This window comes from Chlorocebus sabaeus, chromosome 15 (assembly GCF_047675955.1).
Source record: "Chlorocebus sabaeus isolate Y175 chromosome 15, mChlSab1.0.hap1, whole genome shotgun sequence".
NCBI lineage: Eukaryota > Metazoa > Chordata > Mammalia > Primates > Cercopithecidae > Chlorocebus > Chlorocebus sabaeus.
This window is the reverse complement of record NC_132918.1, coordinates 73,508,622-73,526,337: the sequence shown is the minus strand read 5'-3', so window position 1 is coordinate 73,526,337 and position 17,716 is coordinate 73,508,622. Positions and strand designations below refer to the sequence as shown.

The 17,716-nt window shown below is 39.6% G+C and overlaps 1 protein-coding gene across 4 annotated transcripts in view; it reads right to left on the bottom strand.

The window, feature by feature from the left end:
• CMC1 (C-X9-C motif containing 1) overlaps positions 1–16,774 on the bottom strand; it is an 82,381-nt gene extending 65,607 nt beyond the window's left edge. Inside the window, exons 1-4 of one of the 4 annotated variants that reach the window (XM_073023655.1) lie at positions 16,560–16,714; positions 12,731–12,769; positions 8,430–8,515; positions 4,595–4,629 (exon numbers count right to left, since the gene is read on the bottom strand). In XM_073023655.1, the coding sequence (XP_072879756.1) occupies positions 4,595–4,629; positions 8,430–8,446 (52 nt within the window). In that variant the 5' untranslated portion in view covers positions 8,447–8,515; positions 12,731–12,769; positions 16,560–16,714. Of the gene's footprint in view, positions 1–4,594; positions 4,630–8,429; positions 8,516–12,730; positions 12,770–16,559 lie in introns of all 4 variants that reach the window. The other 3 variants (XM_073023654.1, XM_038002955.2, XM_038002952.2) reach the window with 3 other exon arrangements.
• Positions 16,775–17,716: the final 942 nt, after the last annotated feature.

Sequence of the window (17,716 nt, the reverse complement as noted above, 5' to 3'; positions counted from 1 at the left end):
GTAAAAACTAAAACTATTAAACAAAAAAGACCCTTCAATTCCTTGGAGTAGACAGTTTCTTAAAGAGGGCATAAGGTAGTAAAAATAAAGTATACAAATTATCAGTTTGACTTCACTAATATGAAATCATTTGTTTATCAAAAGACACAATTAAGAAAATTTTGAAAAGGCATGCTACAGACCAGGAGGAAAAACTTACTTCATATATATATATATATATATATAATATAAAAATAAATAAAACAAAGGACTTGAGTCCAGAATATATCAAGAACCCCTACCTATTAATAATAAAAACTCAATAAAAGATGGGCAAAAGGCTTGAACTGACACATCACAAAAGATGATATGCAAATTGTAAATATATATATAAAAAGGTGCTCAAAATCATTAATCATTAAGAGACTGCAAATGAAACCCCTTGTATCATTTTGAATGCAAGAGAATGACTAAAACTAAAAACAATGACAACATCAACATTGGAGAGAATGTGGAGCATCTGTAACTTTCATATCTTGCTGGTGGGACTGTGCAATGATACATTTCTCTGGAAAACTGATGAGTTATAAAGTTAAGTATGTTCCACTCTTAGGTATTCACTTATGCAAGATAAATGAAAATATAAGTCCTGGCTCACACCTGTAATCCCAACACTTTGGGAGGCCAAAGCGGGCGGATCACAAGGTCAAGAGATAGAGACCATCCTGGCCAACATGGTGAAACCCCCTCCCTACTAAAAATACAAAAATTAGCTGGGTGTGGTGGCATGCGCCTGAAGTCCCGGCCATTTGGGAGGCTGAGGCAGGAAAATCACTTGAACCCAGGAGGCGGAGGTTGCAGCAAGCCGAGGTCACATCACTGCACTCCAGCCTGGCAACAGAGCGAGACTCAGTCTCAAAAAAAAAAAAAAGAAAATATAAGTCTAGAAAACAACTTGTACAAGTCTATTTACGGAAGCATTATTCAGAATAGCCAAAAATTACTTAGCAATAAAAAACAATGATACTATTGGTATACCATTACTATCAGTAGGGTGGGTGATCTATCCTAGGTGAGTCTCAAAAACATCTGAGCAAAAGAAAGCAGACACAGGAGTACACACTGCCATGATTCAAGAACATGCAAAATTAATCTATGGTGATAAAAATTACAACAGTGCTTATTTATGGGAGCTAAAAAGGTACTCTGAAAAATGTCTTCATTAGGGTATATATATTTGTGAAAACTCACTTAAGATCTGTAAATTTCACTGTATATTTTACCTCAATTTAAAATAGATTAGCTTAAAAAATTACACAAATCTGCACTCACAGTGGAAGATTTCAACACATAACTATTAGAAATTAGGTTACTAAGTAGACAAAAAGATTCATAAATTTCTCTTTAAAGTTACTGTTCATCTTTCATTAGATTTCTATTGGTAAATGTGTCTTTCCATAAATAACCTGTTGTAATTATTTACTGCTAGTGTTTAGGTTCAACTGATTTTTTATGTTGTCCTTATAATCAATACAACCTTTCTCAATTGTAATAATTTGACAACAGATTCTTTTCCAATTTCTATGTAGAAAATCACAGAAACAGTTTGCATCCTCTTTCTTAATTCTTGCTGGCTACATCCTTTAGAAAAGTGGTTAAGTAGTAACTAGCAAGACCTCTGTCTCGGATGCTCAAATTGTGTTTAAAATCTTTTCAGTTGTCACCATGTCGGTGTTTGCTTATGACTTGCCTCCCTTATGTTTGCATTGTTTTGGTGTTAAAGTTGCATTATTTAAACAATAAATTAGGGACCTTCCTCTCCCTTTATATTATCTAGAACATTGTGTATAAAACAAAGATTCTTCTCAGTTCCTTGAAAGTTTGTTAAAAACCACCTGTGATAGTCAGTTTTATGGGTCAGTTTGGCTGGGTTATAGTCCCCAGTTATTCATGTAAACATTAATTCAGATGATGCTGTGAAGGTATTTTGCACATATATGCATATATGTGTGTGTGTATATATATACACGTTAAGAATATATATGTTTTTTCTTCCTACTGATTATTTCAATGGTGGAATCCTAACCAATACACAACCTATCAGGGCTTGCGTTTTGGGGTATGTATGTGTGTATGTGTAAGACACACAGGCACAAAGACAATTTTAACTTTTGTTTCAATTTTGTAAGGGCTTTTTACTTACTCTAGAGTCGGCTGAAGTTTTAGCAAGATTCTATTTCTCAATGACACTATCTATTTCACTTAAATTTTCAAACAAAAAAATGATATGAAGGGGTTCACATAATTTTTTTTCTCTTTATGACACCTGTGGTTGTATTCTAATTTTCATTGCCTATGTAAAGGTAGACAAACTATTTCTGTTAAGAACCAGAGTATAAATATTTTAAGCTTTGCAGGCTACATATCATCTCTGTCATGTATGTGTGTGTATATATATTATATATATGTGTATGGATGTGTGTGTGTGTGTGTGTGTGTATATATGTATGTATATTTTTTTTAAACAACCCTTCAAAAATGTTACTAACCGTTCCTAGCTTATAAGCCTTTCTAGATTTGGCCCGTAGGCCTGAACTCTTCGCTATATCATTTATTCATACATTCTCTTTTTCCTTGGCTTTGCCAGAAGCCACTGGAAACAGGCCGGGCACAGTGGTTCACTCCTATAATCCCAGTACTTTGGGACGTTGAGGCGGGAGGATCACTTGAGGCCAGGAGTTCCAGACCAGCCTGGCCAATATGATGAAACCCTGTCTCTAGTGAAAAAAAACCACAAAAATCACCCGGGCGCGGTGGCACGCATCTGCAGTCCCAGCTTCTCAGGAGGCTGAAGTAGGAGAATTGCTTGAACCCAGGAGGCGGAGGTTGCAGTGAGCCGAGATCATGCCACTGTGCTCCAGCCTAGGAGACAGAGTGAGACTCTGTCTCAAAAAAAAGAGGAAACAAAACAAAGCACTGAGAAGGAACTGGAAGCATGGATGGAGAGAAAAGGACAAATTCAGAGGGAGTTCCTACAAGCCTGATGGTGCCTAAAGGGGCTGAGGGAACGGGATGATTCAAGGAGGATTCCTAGTTTTCTGGCTTCAAGTTAAAGGATATGACCATTTATTGAGCTAGGGAATACAAAAGAAGGATCAGGTAAGACAGACATTCAGTTGTGTACATGTTGAATTTGAAGGGACTGTGACACATTTTATAGAGTGGAAAGCTGATGCTTACTTACAGAGAAAAGAATAAAACTGAGACTATCCCTACAAATTCCTTTTTGCCTTGCCTACAGAATAAATCGTAACTAGGCATCAATAACTATTCATTGTAATTACTAAACAGATCAGAAGATACTGGATTATACTGATCTATTTATAAAATCAATGGCAAACTGTTACTTTTTTTCACATATATAATTTTCATCTACACAACTTAGTCATAATGCATCCTGATGAATCTTCTCTTTGCTCTATAAATCTTCCAACTAGGTCTTAAATGACTAAGGCAATATTACTTTAAATCAATTCCTCGAATACAGACATAGATTTGTAATATCAAACCATTTTTTCAAAAATAAATTATAATAGAAATTTACCTACATTATGAATTCTAAGATATAATATTCCTATCAAACACATTTTTAAAATGGTTTGTCAAGACATCTGATCATTCTTCTAAAACTTCCTAGGGCAAATAAATAATTCCAGAATTGTATTAATATTGATTTCAAATTTTCCAAATTCTTGGTATTAAATCAGAAATGACAAAAAACTAGCCGGGCGAGGTGGCGGGCGCCTGTAGTCCCAGCTACTCGGGAGGCTGAGGCAGGAGAATGGCGTAAACCCAGGAGGCGGAGCTTGCAGTGAGCTGAGATCCGGCCACTGCACTCCAGCCTGGGTGACAGAGCGAGACTCCGTCTCAAAAAAAAAAAAAAAATCAGAAATGACAGTATTAAAAATATGAAAATTCTACTAAAGATTTTCCTACTTGATAGCATACCAGTCACTAAATATCAATGATTTATTAATTATAATTTTTGAAAAAGCTATCTTCAACATTACAAACATTATAGATATGGCAATTTTTATTCACAATATTACAAAGTGATTCTCTTAATCTCAATCTGGTGTACATATGTGATACATTTGTACACAGGTTGAAAAACTAAAAATTAAATTTTGAAAGTTTGCTACTGTATAGTCACATAAATTTATACTGAATTAAAGAATCAGGATAATACCACCAGGGAAAATTTCCAAAGCTCTAACTTCTCAACATTCTATCATCACCTGGAAGTCAATTTTCACCTTTTTCACTGGCTGAATTTGTTAGCTCATATTTTGCTTTGGGGCTCATGTGTTCTTGCAATATGGCAGTACTGGATTATAAGGCTACTGACAACAGCACTTGCTATGAATCCACAAAGACAACAGTGAAGCAAATCAGAATATTACAGAGTCTTTAATAGGAAAGAATGTGATATATGAAGGGCAAGCTATGGGCTTTCAATAATGAAAACATTCTAATTTGAAAACATTCTAATTTAACTAATTTGATACTTACTTAGGTAATGCCACTTTTTAAAAAATTTACTAGTTATACTTACTTGTTCCTGAAGACAGTTTGGTGCTACTGTTTACTCTGTAGGAAAAACATGAAAAATGCTTGTAATAAACTTGCAATAATGTTCTCATTAGCAGTAGTTTCTATATTTGGGTCCCTCTTGTTTGTTTAGCTTTTTGGGGGGAGTATTTTTGGGGTTTTTTTGGGTTTCGTTTTCGTTTTTTGAGACACAGTACTACTCTGTCACCCAGGACAGGGCGCAATGGCGTAATCACAGCTCACTGAGGCTTCTGCCTCCCAGGTTTAAGTGATCCTCCTATCTCAGCCTCCCAAGTAGTTGGAAACACAGGCACACACCAACACATCAAGCTAATTTTTTTCTGTGTATTTTATAGAGATGGGATCTCACTATGTTTCCCAGGCTGGTCTCAAACTCCTGGACTCAAGTGATCCACCCACTTCAGCTCCCAAATGCTGGGATTACAGGAGTGAGCTACCACGTCCTACTGGACCCTCTTCTTTACTAGCTATGAAGAGCTTCAAAAGGCAGAGCCCCAGGAAGAAGGCATGATGTACAATACAATGAGACCAGAGTTCTCAATTGTTAGTTCTCACTAAGTGCTTCACACCAGGAATCTAGGCAGACACCAGTTTGCCTCAACAGCACAAAGATATGTATGCTCATGACCAGATATTCCTCTTGCCAGTCTGTTCATACCTTCTTGCTATAATGACAGAATAAAATGAGGAAGGGTAAAGGAAGTGACATCTTAGAATAGGAAAATTCACCTTCTTCCCTTCAAGCCATACTTGAACTGACAAAACAAAAACAAAAAGGGAAATCAAGAGTAGGAGAGATGTTTTTTCCCCCACAATGCTCCAGCCTGTCTATGTCTGTGAAACCTGGAGATGAGGGCAATGAATATAAACAGTCTTCATAACAGTTCTCGCAGGTATTTTGATTTCATTTTGCAGATAAAGAAGTAGAGGCTCACAGAGGTGAAATGAACCAAGCCTCTAATAAAGTGCCAGTGCCAAGATCATGTAACCTAGGTTCTAAATCTTCAATGACACCACCACACACATCGAGTGGTAGCCTTAGGGGACTTAAGCAAACAAGTCTAAGTGAGCTTCCACAGTTATGCTGAAGCAGGGAAACAACCCTTAGACAGTAAGTTGGTGATTCAGAAGCACCATTTGAACAAGCAATATTCAAAAATTCATAGTTCTCAATTTTTTATCAGAAAGTAAAATCAAAGGGAATTCTGATTCTGCTTCCTACCATGGGAAAAAAAAAAAATGTTTTAAAGCAAGAGGAGCAATTTGTCAGTTGGTTGAAAAACACATTTAAAGGGAATAAACATCAAATATTAGGTCAGCCACTAACAATCTAATTTTGTATAAGCTCAAACGCTTACAAAATACGGAAAGTACATCAGTGAGGTAGATGTGCCTATTTCTGCTTAGCTTCTGGGTCAAGTACCACCCATATCCCACAATAGTATGCTTCATCTGAGCTTCTCTGTCCTATCAGCTTTCACTGTTAATTAACCACCTTGTTCACACTAGATGTGCCCATTTCCCAATAGCACCTATTTCTTGGACCTCAGATTCTGCAGATTGCTAGGTGTGAAAACTTCCTCTTCCACCCACACTGCTTTAACCAAGAAGAGGCCAGAAAGGGACAACATATTTAAAAGTATACCAAAGCAGGAAATTAACTTATGCAATAAGACATGCCAATTTTAGAACTGTGTTACAACCGCCATTGTGGCCATAATTTCTTAAATGAACAAGTTTCACATTTACTTTATTTGGTAAAACTTCAAGACTGTCTTTGCCCCTACAAGTACAATTTCCCACTGATATCCAGTAGAAAATCAGCAGTGTTATGGGACAGGAGCAGACATTTGACAAAGTAATAAATGACAGCATACCTGTGGCCTTCTTAGCAATACATTGCCTGATTTACTTTTTTTTCTCATATGAATTTAGAAGACTGTGTAATATTCTCAACCCTATGAATGTTCCTCAAGCCTCTGGCCACCCTGTTACTACTGGTTCTTCTTTTATCTTACAATATTTCATAGAATTCCTATAAAGAAAATATAATACTTTGATAATGGGATAGGAGAATTATTTTTATATTGAAGGGTTTTTCACTTATTTCAAAGACTCAGCCTTTGCTCAAATCACATCATCTTTCTTGGTATGGCTTCAGAGCTAATCTGAAGTAAACATGAAAACCAGTTCCATAATATAACTGTTTTGGGGTGGGAGCAATATGGTTTGCCCCCACCAAATCTCATGTTGAAATTTGATCTCCAGTGTGGCAGTGTAAGGAGGTGGCGCCCAGTGGGATGTGTTTGGGTCATGAGGGCAGACATCTCATGAATGACTTTGTGCCCTTCTAGCAGTAATGAATTCCTGCTCTTGCTGGAGTGGACTAGTTCTTCAGAGTGGGCTGGGTTCTCAGAGAAACTGACTAGTTCCCAAGAGACTGGGTTGTTGTAAAAGTCAGTATGCCTCTCACGTTTGGTCCCTCTTCACACATGCTCGCTTCCTCTTTGGTCTTCTCTGCCATGTTCTGACACAGCATAAATGCTCTCATCAGAAGCCAAGCAGATGCCATGCTTCCTGTATAGCTTGCAGAACTGTGAGCTAAATATACCCCTTTCTTTACAAATTACTCATCCTAAGGTATTCCTTTATAGCAACACAAAACAAACCAAGACAAGGGAAGAGGCAGCATTTCCCAGGATGATCATCTATCACCTTCACCAGACTGTCTCTGGTTAAAATTTGGCTGAAATTCAAACTGACTTTCAGAACAAAGATTTGCCAAAATGAGGATATTAAGATAAGTGTACTGAAGAATCTGGAAGGAAATCTTAAAGGGGTTTCAAAAATATCCTGAACAATGGTCACAATACTAGAAGTACACACACTTTCAAGGTAATATCTGCACTTAATCCTCCTGGGGCAATCCCACAAGGTTCCACCTTTAAAGATGGTGTTTATGATACTGAGTTCTCAGTGCTCCTCTCCATCTCCAACTCTCCACATTTTCAACTATCTACTAGTGGTTTCTAAGTCCCACCAGCATCTCAATTCCAACTTAAATTTTCTACAATGTAAACCCTCATTTTGCCAACCTAGTGGTTATTTTACCCTTCTTACCTGAAAAATCAGCTTACAGCTATATAGTACACAGAAGCAACACGATAAGTATTTACAGAAAGAAGAAAAGGGTGGTGGATGAAACTGGTTTACAAACATCATCTCATTTAGAAGCAGGTATAAAGAAACTAAGACTCAGAAAGCTCAAAGCATCGTGCATTACCCAGCAAGTAACAGGTAAAACCAAACTCAAGTTCAATCTCGGTCTTTATTTTCCATCTTCTACCTCTTATTTTTTGTTATCAGAGTTTACTTATTTAAAACTCAATTCAACATTTCTCCATCCCAAAGTTCTTCCTGACCTCCAGCAGTAAAATGTGATTTCTCCTTTCTCTAACCCCAAGATTTTGCCTGCACTCGTTCTGTTGCTATAACCACACCTGGACTTAAACACATCATATCACACTATATATGCAATCTTCTCCTGCTAGATCAATGGTTGGCATGAATTGAATTGTGTTTACCATTCTCCAAATTCATATGTTGAATCCCTAACCCCCAATGTGACTGTATCTGGAGATAGTGCTTTTGAGAAGTAATTAAGGTCAAATGAGGTCATAAAGGTGAGGCCTTAATTCGATAGGATTAGTGGGCCTCGTAAGAGGCAGAGGGCTCTCTCTCTTCTTCTCCCTCTCTCCTCCTCCTCCTCCAACCTCCTCTTCCCCCAACCCTCCCCGCTCACCACCATGTAAACACACAGGGAGAAGGCAGCCATCTGCAAGTCAGGAAGAGTCCTTGCCAGCAAACAAATCTGCCTGCACCTTGGTCTTGAATTTCCGAGTCTCTAGAATAGTAAAAAAAATTAATGTACGTTTTTTAAGCCACCCAGTCTATGTTGTGTGGGTCATTCAGTCAGTCTACGAGATTTTATTATGGCAGCCTGAGCAGACTAAGAAAGATTTCGGTACCAGAGGCTCTCAACCTTGGCTGTACCAAAGAACCACCTGAGAGGACTGTACAAAATTCTTAATGCTTGTGCCCCACCCCAGACCAGTTAAATCAGAAATGCTGGGGTAAAACCAGGCATTGATATTTTTTAAGGCTCCCCAAATAATTATAATATGCAGCTAGACTGAGAACTACTGCGAGTAACAGTTAAGTTTAATGAGGTCAGAGACCACGTCTAACTCATCTTTGTAATTCCCTCTAACTCCTAGCATACGGTACATATGCAATAAAATTGTTTTAATGCTTAACAAATGACACATATATTTAAAAGAGTTTTAGTATTTGATAGTTATGGATATACTGTAAACAAATACATAGGTACCTATTATGTACCAACCACCACACCAGGAATTGTGTATACAATAATGAATCAGTCAAGCAAGGTTCCTTATTCTGCAGCATAAACATGTGACACTCTACATTCCAATTAGTCATGTTTAGGTAATTAACGTATCTTTTGATCTGTAAGAATCTCCCTGTAACAGTTCTTTAGCAGAACACAATGCAGGATGGTAAACACCACATTCTTAACAATTTTTTCCTTCAATCTTCTTACTTAAAAATGCAAAAATAGGCCGGGCGCAGTGGCTCACACCTGTAATCCCAGCACTTTGGGAGGCCAAGGCGAGTGGATCATGAGAGGAGATCAAGACCATCCTGGCTAACACAGTGAAAGCCTGTCTCTACTAAAAATACAAAAAAAAAAATTAGCCAGGCATGGTGGCAGACACCTGTAGTCCCAGCTACTTGGGAGGCTGAGGCAGGAGAATGACGTGAACCCAAGAGGCGGAGCTTGCAGTGAGCAGAGATCTGGCCACAGCACTCCAGCCTGGGCGACAGAGTAAGACTCTATCTCAAAAAAAAGAAAAAATGCAAAAAATAGAATAGAGGATTGTGGGGGAGAATGTTAACTTGGGTATTAATAGTTTTATTTGGGTACAATTTTGTTTGGTCTACTTATATCAAGTACAAGGTAATACTTCTCATATTTTTGACATCTACAGATATCAAAAACACAGAATTTTACACATATGATTTTAACACCCCAAACAAAAAATTTAAAAAGATACTAATCCAGGCAACAAGACATAATCTTGAATTTATTTCTGTGTGGAGTCAAGAACCCCTTGAGACCTAGGACAAGTATTAATATTTAGAATCATAGAAGTTTAAGGTTTGAAGCAACCTTAGCGATTACCTGATATCTCTTTCCCTACTTCTCATCCTCAAATCTCATATTATGTCATTAAGGACAGGTTAATGACAAAGTCTGAAACAATAAGTCAGGCTTACTAACTCCCAAATTCGGTGTTGATTCCACAACAGTACACTGCCTCCCTGGGAGTAGGTGGTCAATCCTCTATAATCTAGGTGAAATTAACTGACCTATCCTTTTACCTAGTCTCTAACGAATTTAAAGAGGTGGATTCGTATGAAAAATATTACACAGGTAGAATATTCCTATTCTTCAAGTCATGTTTTTCTTTATTACTCCAATTATTTGTTACATATAGGCACATCATATCTGTAGGTTTCCTTTTATTCATCAAAGAAAAGGACTTTATATCTAAAATACGATATTTTGGTGGAGTTTTTAATCCTAAACCTTAACAAAAAATTTTTAACTGGAGGTGGTAGCAATCAGGAAAAGCCCCCTAAGAAACTGATTTTAAATTGAGTTGTGGAAATGAACAAGAATTCGGTAGACTTGGGGGTAGGGAAGACGGGGGAAATTCTAGAGAGAACAGTATATACGATGGCCTAGAAAACAACAAAAAAAGTACAGCTTAGCCTACCTTAGGTATATCTTAAGCCAGTGTTATACAAACTTGTTAACCACAACCTGTGACACTTTACTGGATGCAGTACACACACCTGTGTGTATGTACACATGTGTGCAAATAGCCATTCCTATCCGACCTGTCACTATCTAAAATCTCACTATCCTAAGATTCCTAATAGACTCAGATAAATTATTTTTAGGACAGAGCTGGTACCCCTCCTGCAGCAGAGAATGTTGGAGCATTCATACCTGCAACCTTATTAGGACTGCCCCTGGCCATGGTAGCCCTTTGCTGTTTTCCTTGCTGCTGTCCCTCTCCCAACTCCTGCAGTTACCAACGACTGAAAAGTGGCATGAAAGCCCAGCTCCCTTGCCTCCAAGGCACAATAAACTGTATGTACCATGTGGTACACCAGAGCTGATTAGGCTAAGACCTGAAACCACATCCTTGCTCAGATTTTTCCCCTTCCCTCTCCTATTTTCCTTACTCTGTTACAGGGTTTGTTTTTTGTTTTTTGTTTTCCTAAAGGCAATCCATTAATAAATCACCCAAATTATACTCAGTTCTAGTGACCGGCTCTTACTCTCTAATACTGTGCCCATATAAAAGGAACCAGGGCTTCTCAGAGAAATAAGTAATTCTACGGATTGGCCAGGGTAGGTACAAAATGAAGCAGTGATATCTTGTATGAGGGAATAAAAAGAGAATGCTCAAAAAAATGGTGACAGCACATGACAAAGATCCAGAAGCTAGTTTGAAGGGAACTCTGGCCAAATCTGGGGAAATTCGAGCACAAAAATAATCATGTACATTAAAAGAGTATAAACCATTGAAAATATAGGAATTCATGAGTCCTTACCAAGAATACCAATAATAAATTCATAAATAAATGAAAATGAAACAAAGCAATCTCTTGCTTACAGTAAAATGTCAACAACCATCTAGTAAATGTGAAGGGAGTGTGCTGGAGGTAGAAAATCATTATTTTGCAACCATTATAGGAAAGACTGAATCAGCTAAAAAATAAAAATAAAAATCAATGGACCCTAAATTAAAGGGAAATATTTGATGAGAAGCAAATATTTACAAGGTCTTAACCTTCCCACAGATTAGTTTTTAATTGCAAAACAGAGAAAATACACAACAAAACAGGGCAAAACCTTGAGTGGGCAATCAAAATTAACATCACCTATGAGAAACAGATACCATGTGCCTCCAGATGGGATACTCTAGAAAGACACATCACGTATGCAGTATGTGGCTGAGATCAAGGTTATTCTTGATCTAAAGAAAAGTCAGATCAACATAAAGTGAAGAGAGTTCTGTTTGTCACTGCCTAACCTAAAAGCTTGCAGTGTCTTCCCATTGTTCTTAGTATAAAATTCAAAATCCTTGAAATGGTTTAAAGGTCATTTCATGCTTCAGAACTGAAATCCCAACCCCCACCCCACTGCCATGGCACACACTCCTCTTTGATCTCAATTTTTCTTTCTTACGGTCTTTGCTTAAGGCTGTGTTTTTCAAATTTCACAGAGCAAACATCAGAGAGTCATTAATCTAATGAGACAAAAATAATGTATTTTCTATGGCAAATATGCTTTTAATTTACAAACATACAAAATGTAGATGTTAAACAAGTCTTTTTTCTTTCGTTCTGAGCCACCACTGTAATTTATGTCTAAGAAGATACTCTAGAGATATAGCGGCAATAACAACATCAAAATTTTTCTTATAGGCCAGGCAAGGTGGCTTATGCCTATAATTCCAGCACTCTGAGAGGCCAAGGCAGGCAGAGCACTTGAGCCCAGGAGTTCAAGACCAGCCTGAGCAACATGGCGAAACCCCATCACTAAAAAAAAACAAAAAACAAAAAATTTTTCTAATCAGCTCCACAACCTTTTACATATTAAACACACAATTCTCAAAAAAGATTCTTCAAGTTTGTTTAGATGTCTAACTTAAAAAGTAAAATTTTCTAGTAAATGTAAGTGCTAGTACTGTGCCTGTACCCCTAAAGCTAATTTACCTACATTCCCACAGGAACCACTAAAAGAACCCCCACTTGGAGTACTGAAACCCAAAAGATCCAAGAACATCCATAATGAAATCCTCCCAAGACACATATACTTTAAACACCTTCTCATAGAATGTCATGAAATTCGTGATCCCACTTTCCACCCCCTAAACCCTATCTCTGTCCCATTTCCTCCTGTTATTAGGTCCCCGGAAGAAAACAGCAATAGAAGGACACAGGGACACATACACACCTGATTAAGGAAACTTCCCTTAGGCTGCCATGCCCCATCCTGCATAAATAGAGAAGGAATCCATGTTGACACAAGGAAGAGAACCTAACTAAAATGGGGAAACGTCAAAGAAGGGAGAAAGGAATTACTTCTAGTTGATAGAGAAAGTGAAAAATCAGATTTATCAGGTGCAGGTTCCTATGGGCCATCATCTGAGAATAAAATCATGTCTGAAAATTTGTCCAGAACGTGGTAATAAGCAAAGAGTGTTGTTATTACTGCTACATTAACAAAAAGGAAAACAGTGTAAATAAAGCTACGTGTAAGCTTGTAACCTGCATATTTCATTGTTGTCACAGTTTCTCGAGGAAAACAGAGACCCTACAAAGTTAATTAAAAGTTGCTGCCAAATGAAAATCAAGTTTCTATAAAGATCACAGAAAATACAAAATACACCAATAGGAAAACAGATTTTGCTAAACAAACCTCATTTGGTGTATCTATTATTCATTTACTCAATATGGACAAATACCATCATGGGCTGTACAAAGCAGTAAAACATCAAAATGTGAAACTAAGCTTCAACGTATAAACCAAATAAACACGAAATTAAAAAAAACAAAAACAAAAACAAACAAACAAACAAACAAAACTGGCTTCCATACACTTTATTCTGGAATTTAGACAGACAAAACAATTTAGGGAAAAAAAAAAATCTTCCTACTTGTTGACTCCACTTTTTTACTTTCCATGGCTTCCATTCCTTCCTTTGATGAAGTTTCCAATAATCACATTGTTAGATTTGACCATGACCTTCCACCCAGCTGCTGACATAAAAAAAACTGGAATTATCCCTATTTCCCCCCTTTTTTGTTTTTGTTTGTTTGTTTGTTTGGAGATGAATTATCCCTATTTCCTCATTTTTTTTTTTTTTTTGAGACAAAGTCTCACTCTGTGGTCCAAGCTGGAGCTCAGTGGCGCAATCTCGGCTCACTGCAACCGCTGCCTTCCAGGCTCAAATTCTCATGCCTCAGCCTCCCGAGTAGCTGGGACTATAGGTGTGCGCCACCACGCCTGGCTAATTTTTGTGTATTTTAGTAGAGATGAGTTTTCACCATGTTGCCCAGGTGGTCTCGAACTCCTGAGCTCATGCAATCCACCTGCCTCGGCCTCCCAAAGCGCTGGGATTATGCGCATGAGCCACGGTGCCCAGATGCTATTTCCTCCCTTTCTCTCACCATCCTTATTCAATGCAACAGCAGGTCCTGTCAATTTCTCCTCATGATGCTGTATACTTCTTTCCATCTTTCTATTACCATCTTTGGCTAAGATACAAACATATTTGGCCTGGACTACTGCTCCCATCTCTTAACCTGTCTCCCTTCTGCCACTTATTACCTGACCCCTCTACAATGCATGCTACCACTGTAGTCAGGGTAATAAACACACAAATTATGTTACTGCCCTCTTTAAAAGATTCTAAAGGCGTCTGATGACATTAGAAATAATCCAAATGTTTTATTATCACAGCCAGCCTTTGAGGCCTTGCAGCCTCTGCAATATCTAGGCATTTAGCTACTACCCACTTTCCCAGTATCTTTCCTTATAGATCCCCTCCACACTCTGACCCACATTCAAGTTAAATATTTTAAGTATTTGCTACTTGATGGCCTAGCACACTCTGCCTAGCTTCCTCTCATCCCTCAGATTCCAATTCAAATGCCACTTCCTCATAAAGCTCTTCACTGACTAATCTCTTCACCATCTACAACATGACATTATTTTCTTCATGTTTATCACAATCTGTAAAAATGTGTGTGTGTGTGTGTGTGTGCCCACGCACGTGTCTGTGTAGAAGGAGAAGGGGGTGTTAATTGTCTTTTTCTACCACTAGATAAGCTTTATTGGAAGCAGGGATTTTGTTTGTCCTATATACTACTGTTCTGTAGGGCCCAGAACAATATGGGCCATATACCAGACACTCAACAAGTCTTTGTTTAATCAATACTCAAAAGGTGACATGGTCTACAGCGCTGGACTGGAAATGAAATTACCTAGGTTCTAACTAGACTTGATTCAACCAGCAACTAGCTGTGCAGCCTTGGGTACAACACAAGATTGGAGTGGCTTATGAGTAACTGGAAGGTAAGCAAGTGAAGACAGCAAGTATGAAGATTTTTCTCCCAAATTTCCTTGCCTAAATTCAAATATTATAGCTATATGGAAATCTTTAACCTCTCTCAGTCTCAATCTCCTCATCTATATGAGATGACTTTTTATGTCACTTCAAGTTCAGAAATACCATAATTAGGCTGGGTGCGGTGGCTCACACCTATAATCCCAGCACTTTGGGAGGCCGAGGCAGGCTGATCACTTGAGGTTAGGAGTTCCAGGCCAGACTGGCCATCATGGCGAAACCCCATCTCTACTAAAAATACAAAAATTAGCCGGGCATGGTAATGGGCACCTGTAATCCCAGCTACTCGGGAGGCTGTGGTGGGAGAATTGCTTGAACCCAGCAGGCGGAGGTTGCAGTGAGAAGAGATAGCGCCACTGCACTCCAGCCTGGGCTACAGAGTGAGACTCCGTCCCAGTAAAATAAAAAAAAAAAAAAAAAAGAAATACCATAAAATTATATGGGACTAAACCTGAACCTTCCTTACTCACCCCTCACTTACACCCTACCCCTTCTGCCTTCAAGAACGAAATCATAGTAGTCATCCTGAAACCAAGCATCGCACAGTGCACTTTATTATCTAAACCTTTGCTCATGGAGCTGCTCTTCTCCAGTTCCAAACACTGGAAATTCCATCCCTCAAAGCCCAGATCAACTGCTGTTTCATAATCACCAGGTCCAAAATGAACATGATCATTATGTTCCAAAACTCCTCTATGCTTCAAATTAGAGTATTCCCTGATCTACCACTACCTGCTGGACTAGTCACTTAACTTCTCTTCGCCTCGGTTTCCTAATCTGTAAAATAGAGCTAAAGGAACCTACCATACCACATATTGTTGGATAATAGAGAACACTTAGCATGGTAATAACGTGTTCAATTAAAACATTATTTCTGTGCTACATATATTTTTCATGCTCCTTGAAGGCTCCGAAAGAGCATTTCCCATTTCTGAATCTCCCAAGTTTGACGCCATTTCACCTCTCAACGTTTTGACTTTTTGTATCCATAAAATGAAAGAAATGGACTAGACCAATTACCATTCCCTCCAAAACTGTTATCTATTCCCTTGCAAGAATAGCCTAAAGCAAAGATACTGCACCTTCCGCAAGGACGGGAATTCGAGGGGAAGTAAACTATTGCTGCAAACGCAAGTGGTTGGAAGCAAGGAGATTAAAACAACATTCAAGACTTTGAAGATCCTTTCCAAAGAAACTGACTCTTGCCACAGTGATGGATCCTCTGAAATGTGTTTTTAAGTTGGGTTACAAGGATGAACTCGGGGTCCACGAACTCCCACACAGAAATGTAAAACTGTGCGCCAGAATATAAAAATTTTTCTGGGGCCAGAGTGTCTGCACCATACATTAAATGAGTCTGCGCCCTTAAGGGGCGAAAAGAGGGTGACAATGAAGAGACGAGTCGCGTTAAGAAACCACAATGCATGAGAGTTTAGACAACAAAAGCAACCTCAGCTAACCATAACCCCCAACAAGTGAGAAGATGACCTAAGACTGGGTGAAGCAGACGCCGAGCGTGAGGAGACGCTGGTGGAAGCAATGTCACCCAAAGCTCTGCACCTTTCCCAGGTCGGTCTCCAGCCCGCAGTGCAGGCCCGCGGCGTGAGACCCAGGGCGAAGCCCCTCGGCAAACCCCGTTTCCCGCCCCGGTACCTGCGGGGTCGAGCGCCATCTCGGCGGGCCGAGAAGAAGCCAGCCGCTTGGCGGCTCCGGGGCAAGCGGGGAGGGGAGTGGTGGGGAGGGGCTTGGGCTCGGACGCACGTGCGACCTCCGGGAGCTTCCCACAACAGAAACGTGGGCCCTTTGCAAAGCACAGCCAGGCCCCTTTCCCTCTTCCTTCCCAGGTTCCTACTTCCGCCGCCCGTTGCGCCTGCGCTCTGCTGGCCCCGCCCCAATCCTGTAACTAGAGTGGAACTGACTTCGCAGAGGGAATGACCAGGGAAGGGGGCGTGGCTGCGCTCCTTCGGGGCGGGACCGTGCAGGACGCGCGCAGCCTCGCTTCGGGAGGCCTGAGCACGGGTTGTAGACCCGGGTCTGCAGTGACTGGAGCCGGACCTGCAGGACTTTGGGACTGCGCCTCACTCGGTAACTGGGTCAAAGTCCGAGCCCCGCCCCTCACACCCGCCTTCGGAGAACCAAATGAATCATCCAGTTCCTTTTCTTCTTCGTTAACGTTCATTCATTCATAAATATCTATTTCATGCCTACCAAGTTCCAGCCGCGGTTCTGAATACGAGGGGAAAATAACAATAAAAATAACGTCCCTGTTCTCAAGGAGCAGTGTGGCAGAGGAGACAAATAAAAGCCACACGCTGAAAAATGTGATAAACGCCACAGGCACTAGATGTGCACGGCTTGTTCTACCATAAAGGCGGTATGGTGTGTGCAATATCGTTATTTCTCCTTCCAATTAGGCTGTGGCTCTCCTAGAGGTTAAAATGTGGGCTCTAGAAGTACCTCTATGTTGTGAAATAATATCCCCAGGGCGTACAGTCTGATTTGGGTGACGTTACAAATCCCGCCTCTATCAGTAAAAGCTGTGTGTTTTGTGAGAATAAAATGAAGGAAGGTAATAGCCGTCCCGCTGAAGACCCCCTACTAACGTCTTCTCAGTAGAAGAAACTTTCTAGGTGGCACTTAGGTTCGTTTCCACTCACAAACCAGCCTTCAGAAGGGGTTTCTTGTCAAATTCACGTTTCACTGGCTCGAGCCACCAAAGGGTGAGGTGTGGCCTGGGACAGATGGGACAGATGTTTAGAAAAACAAGGAGCAGCTGCTTCTTCCCTGCAAGGGATTTAGGGCTTTCAAAA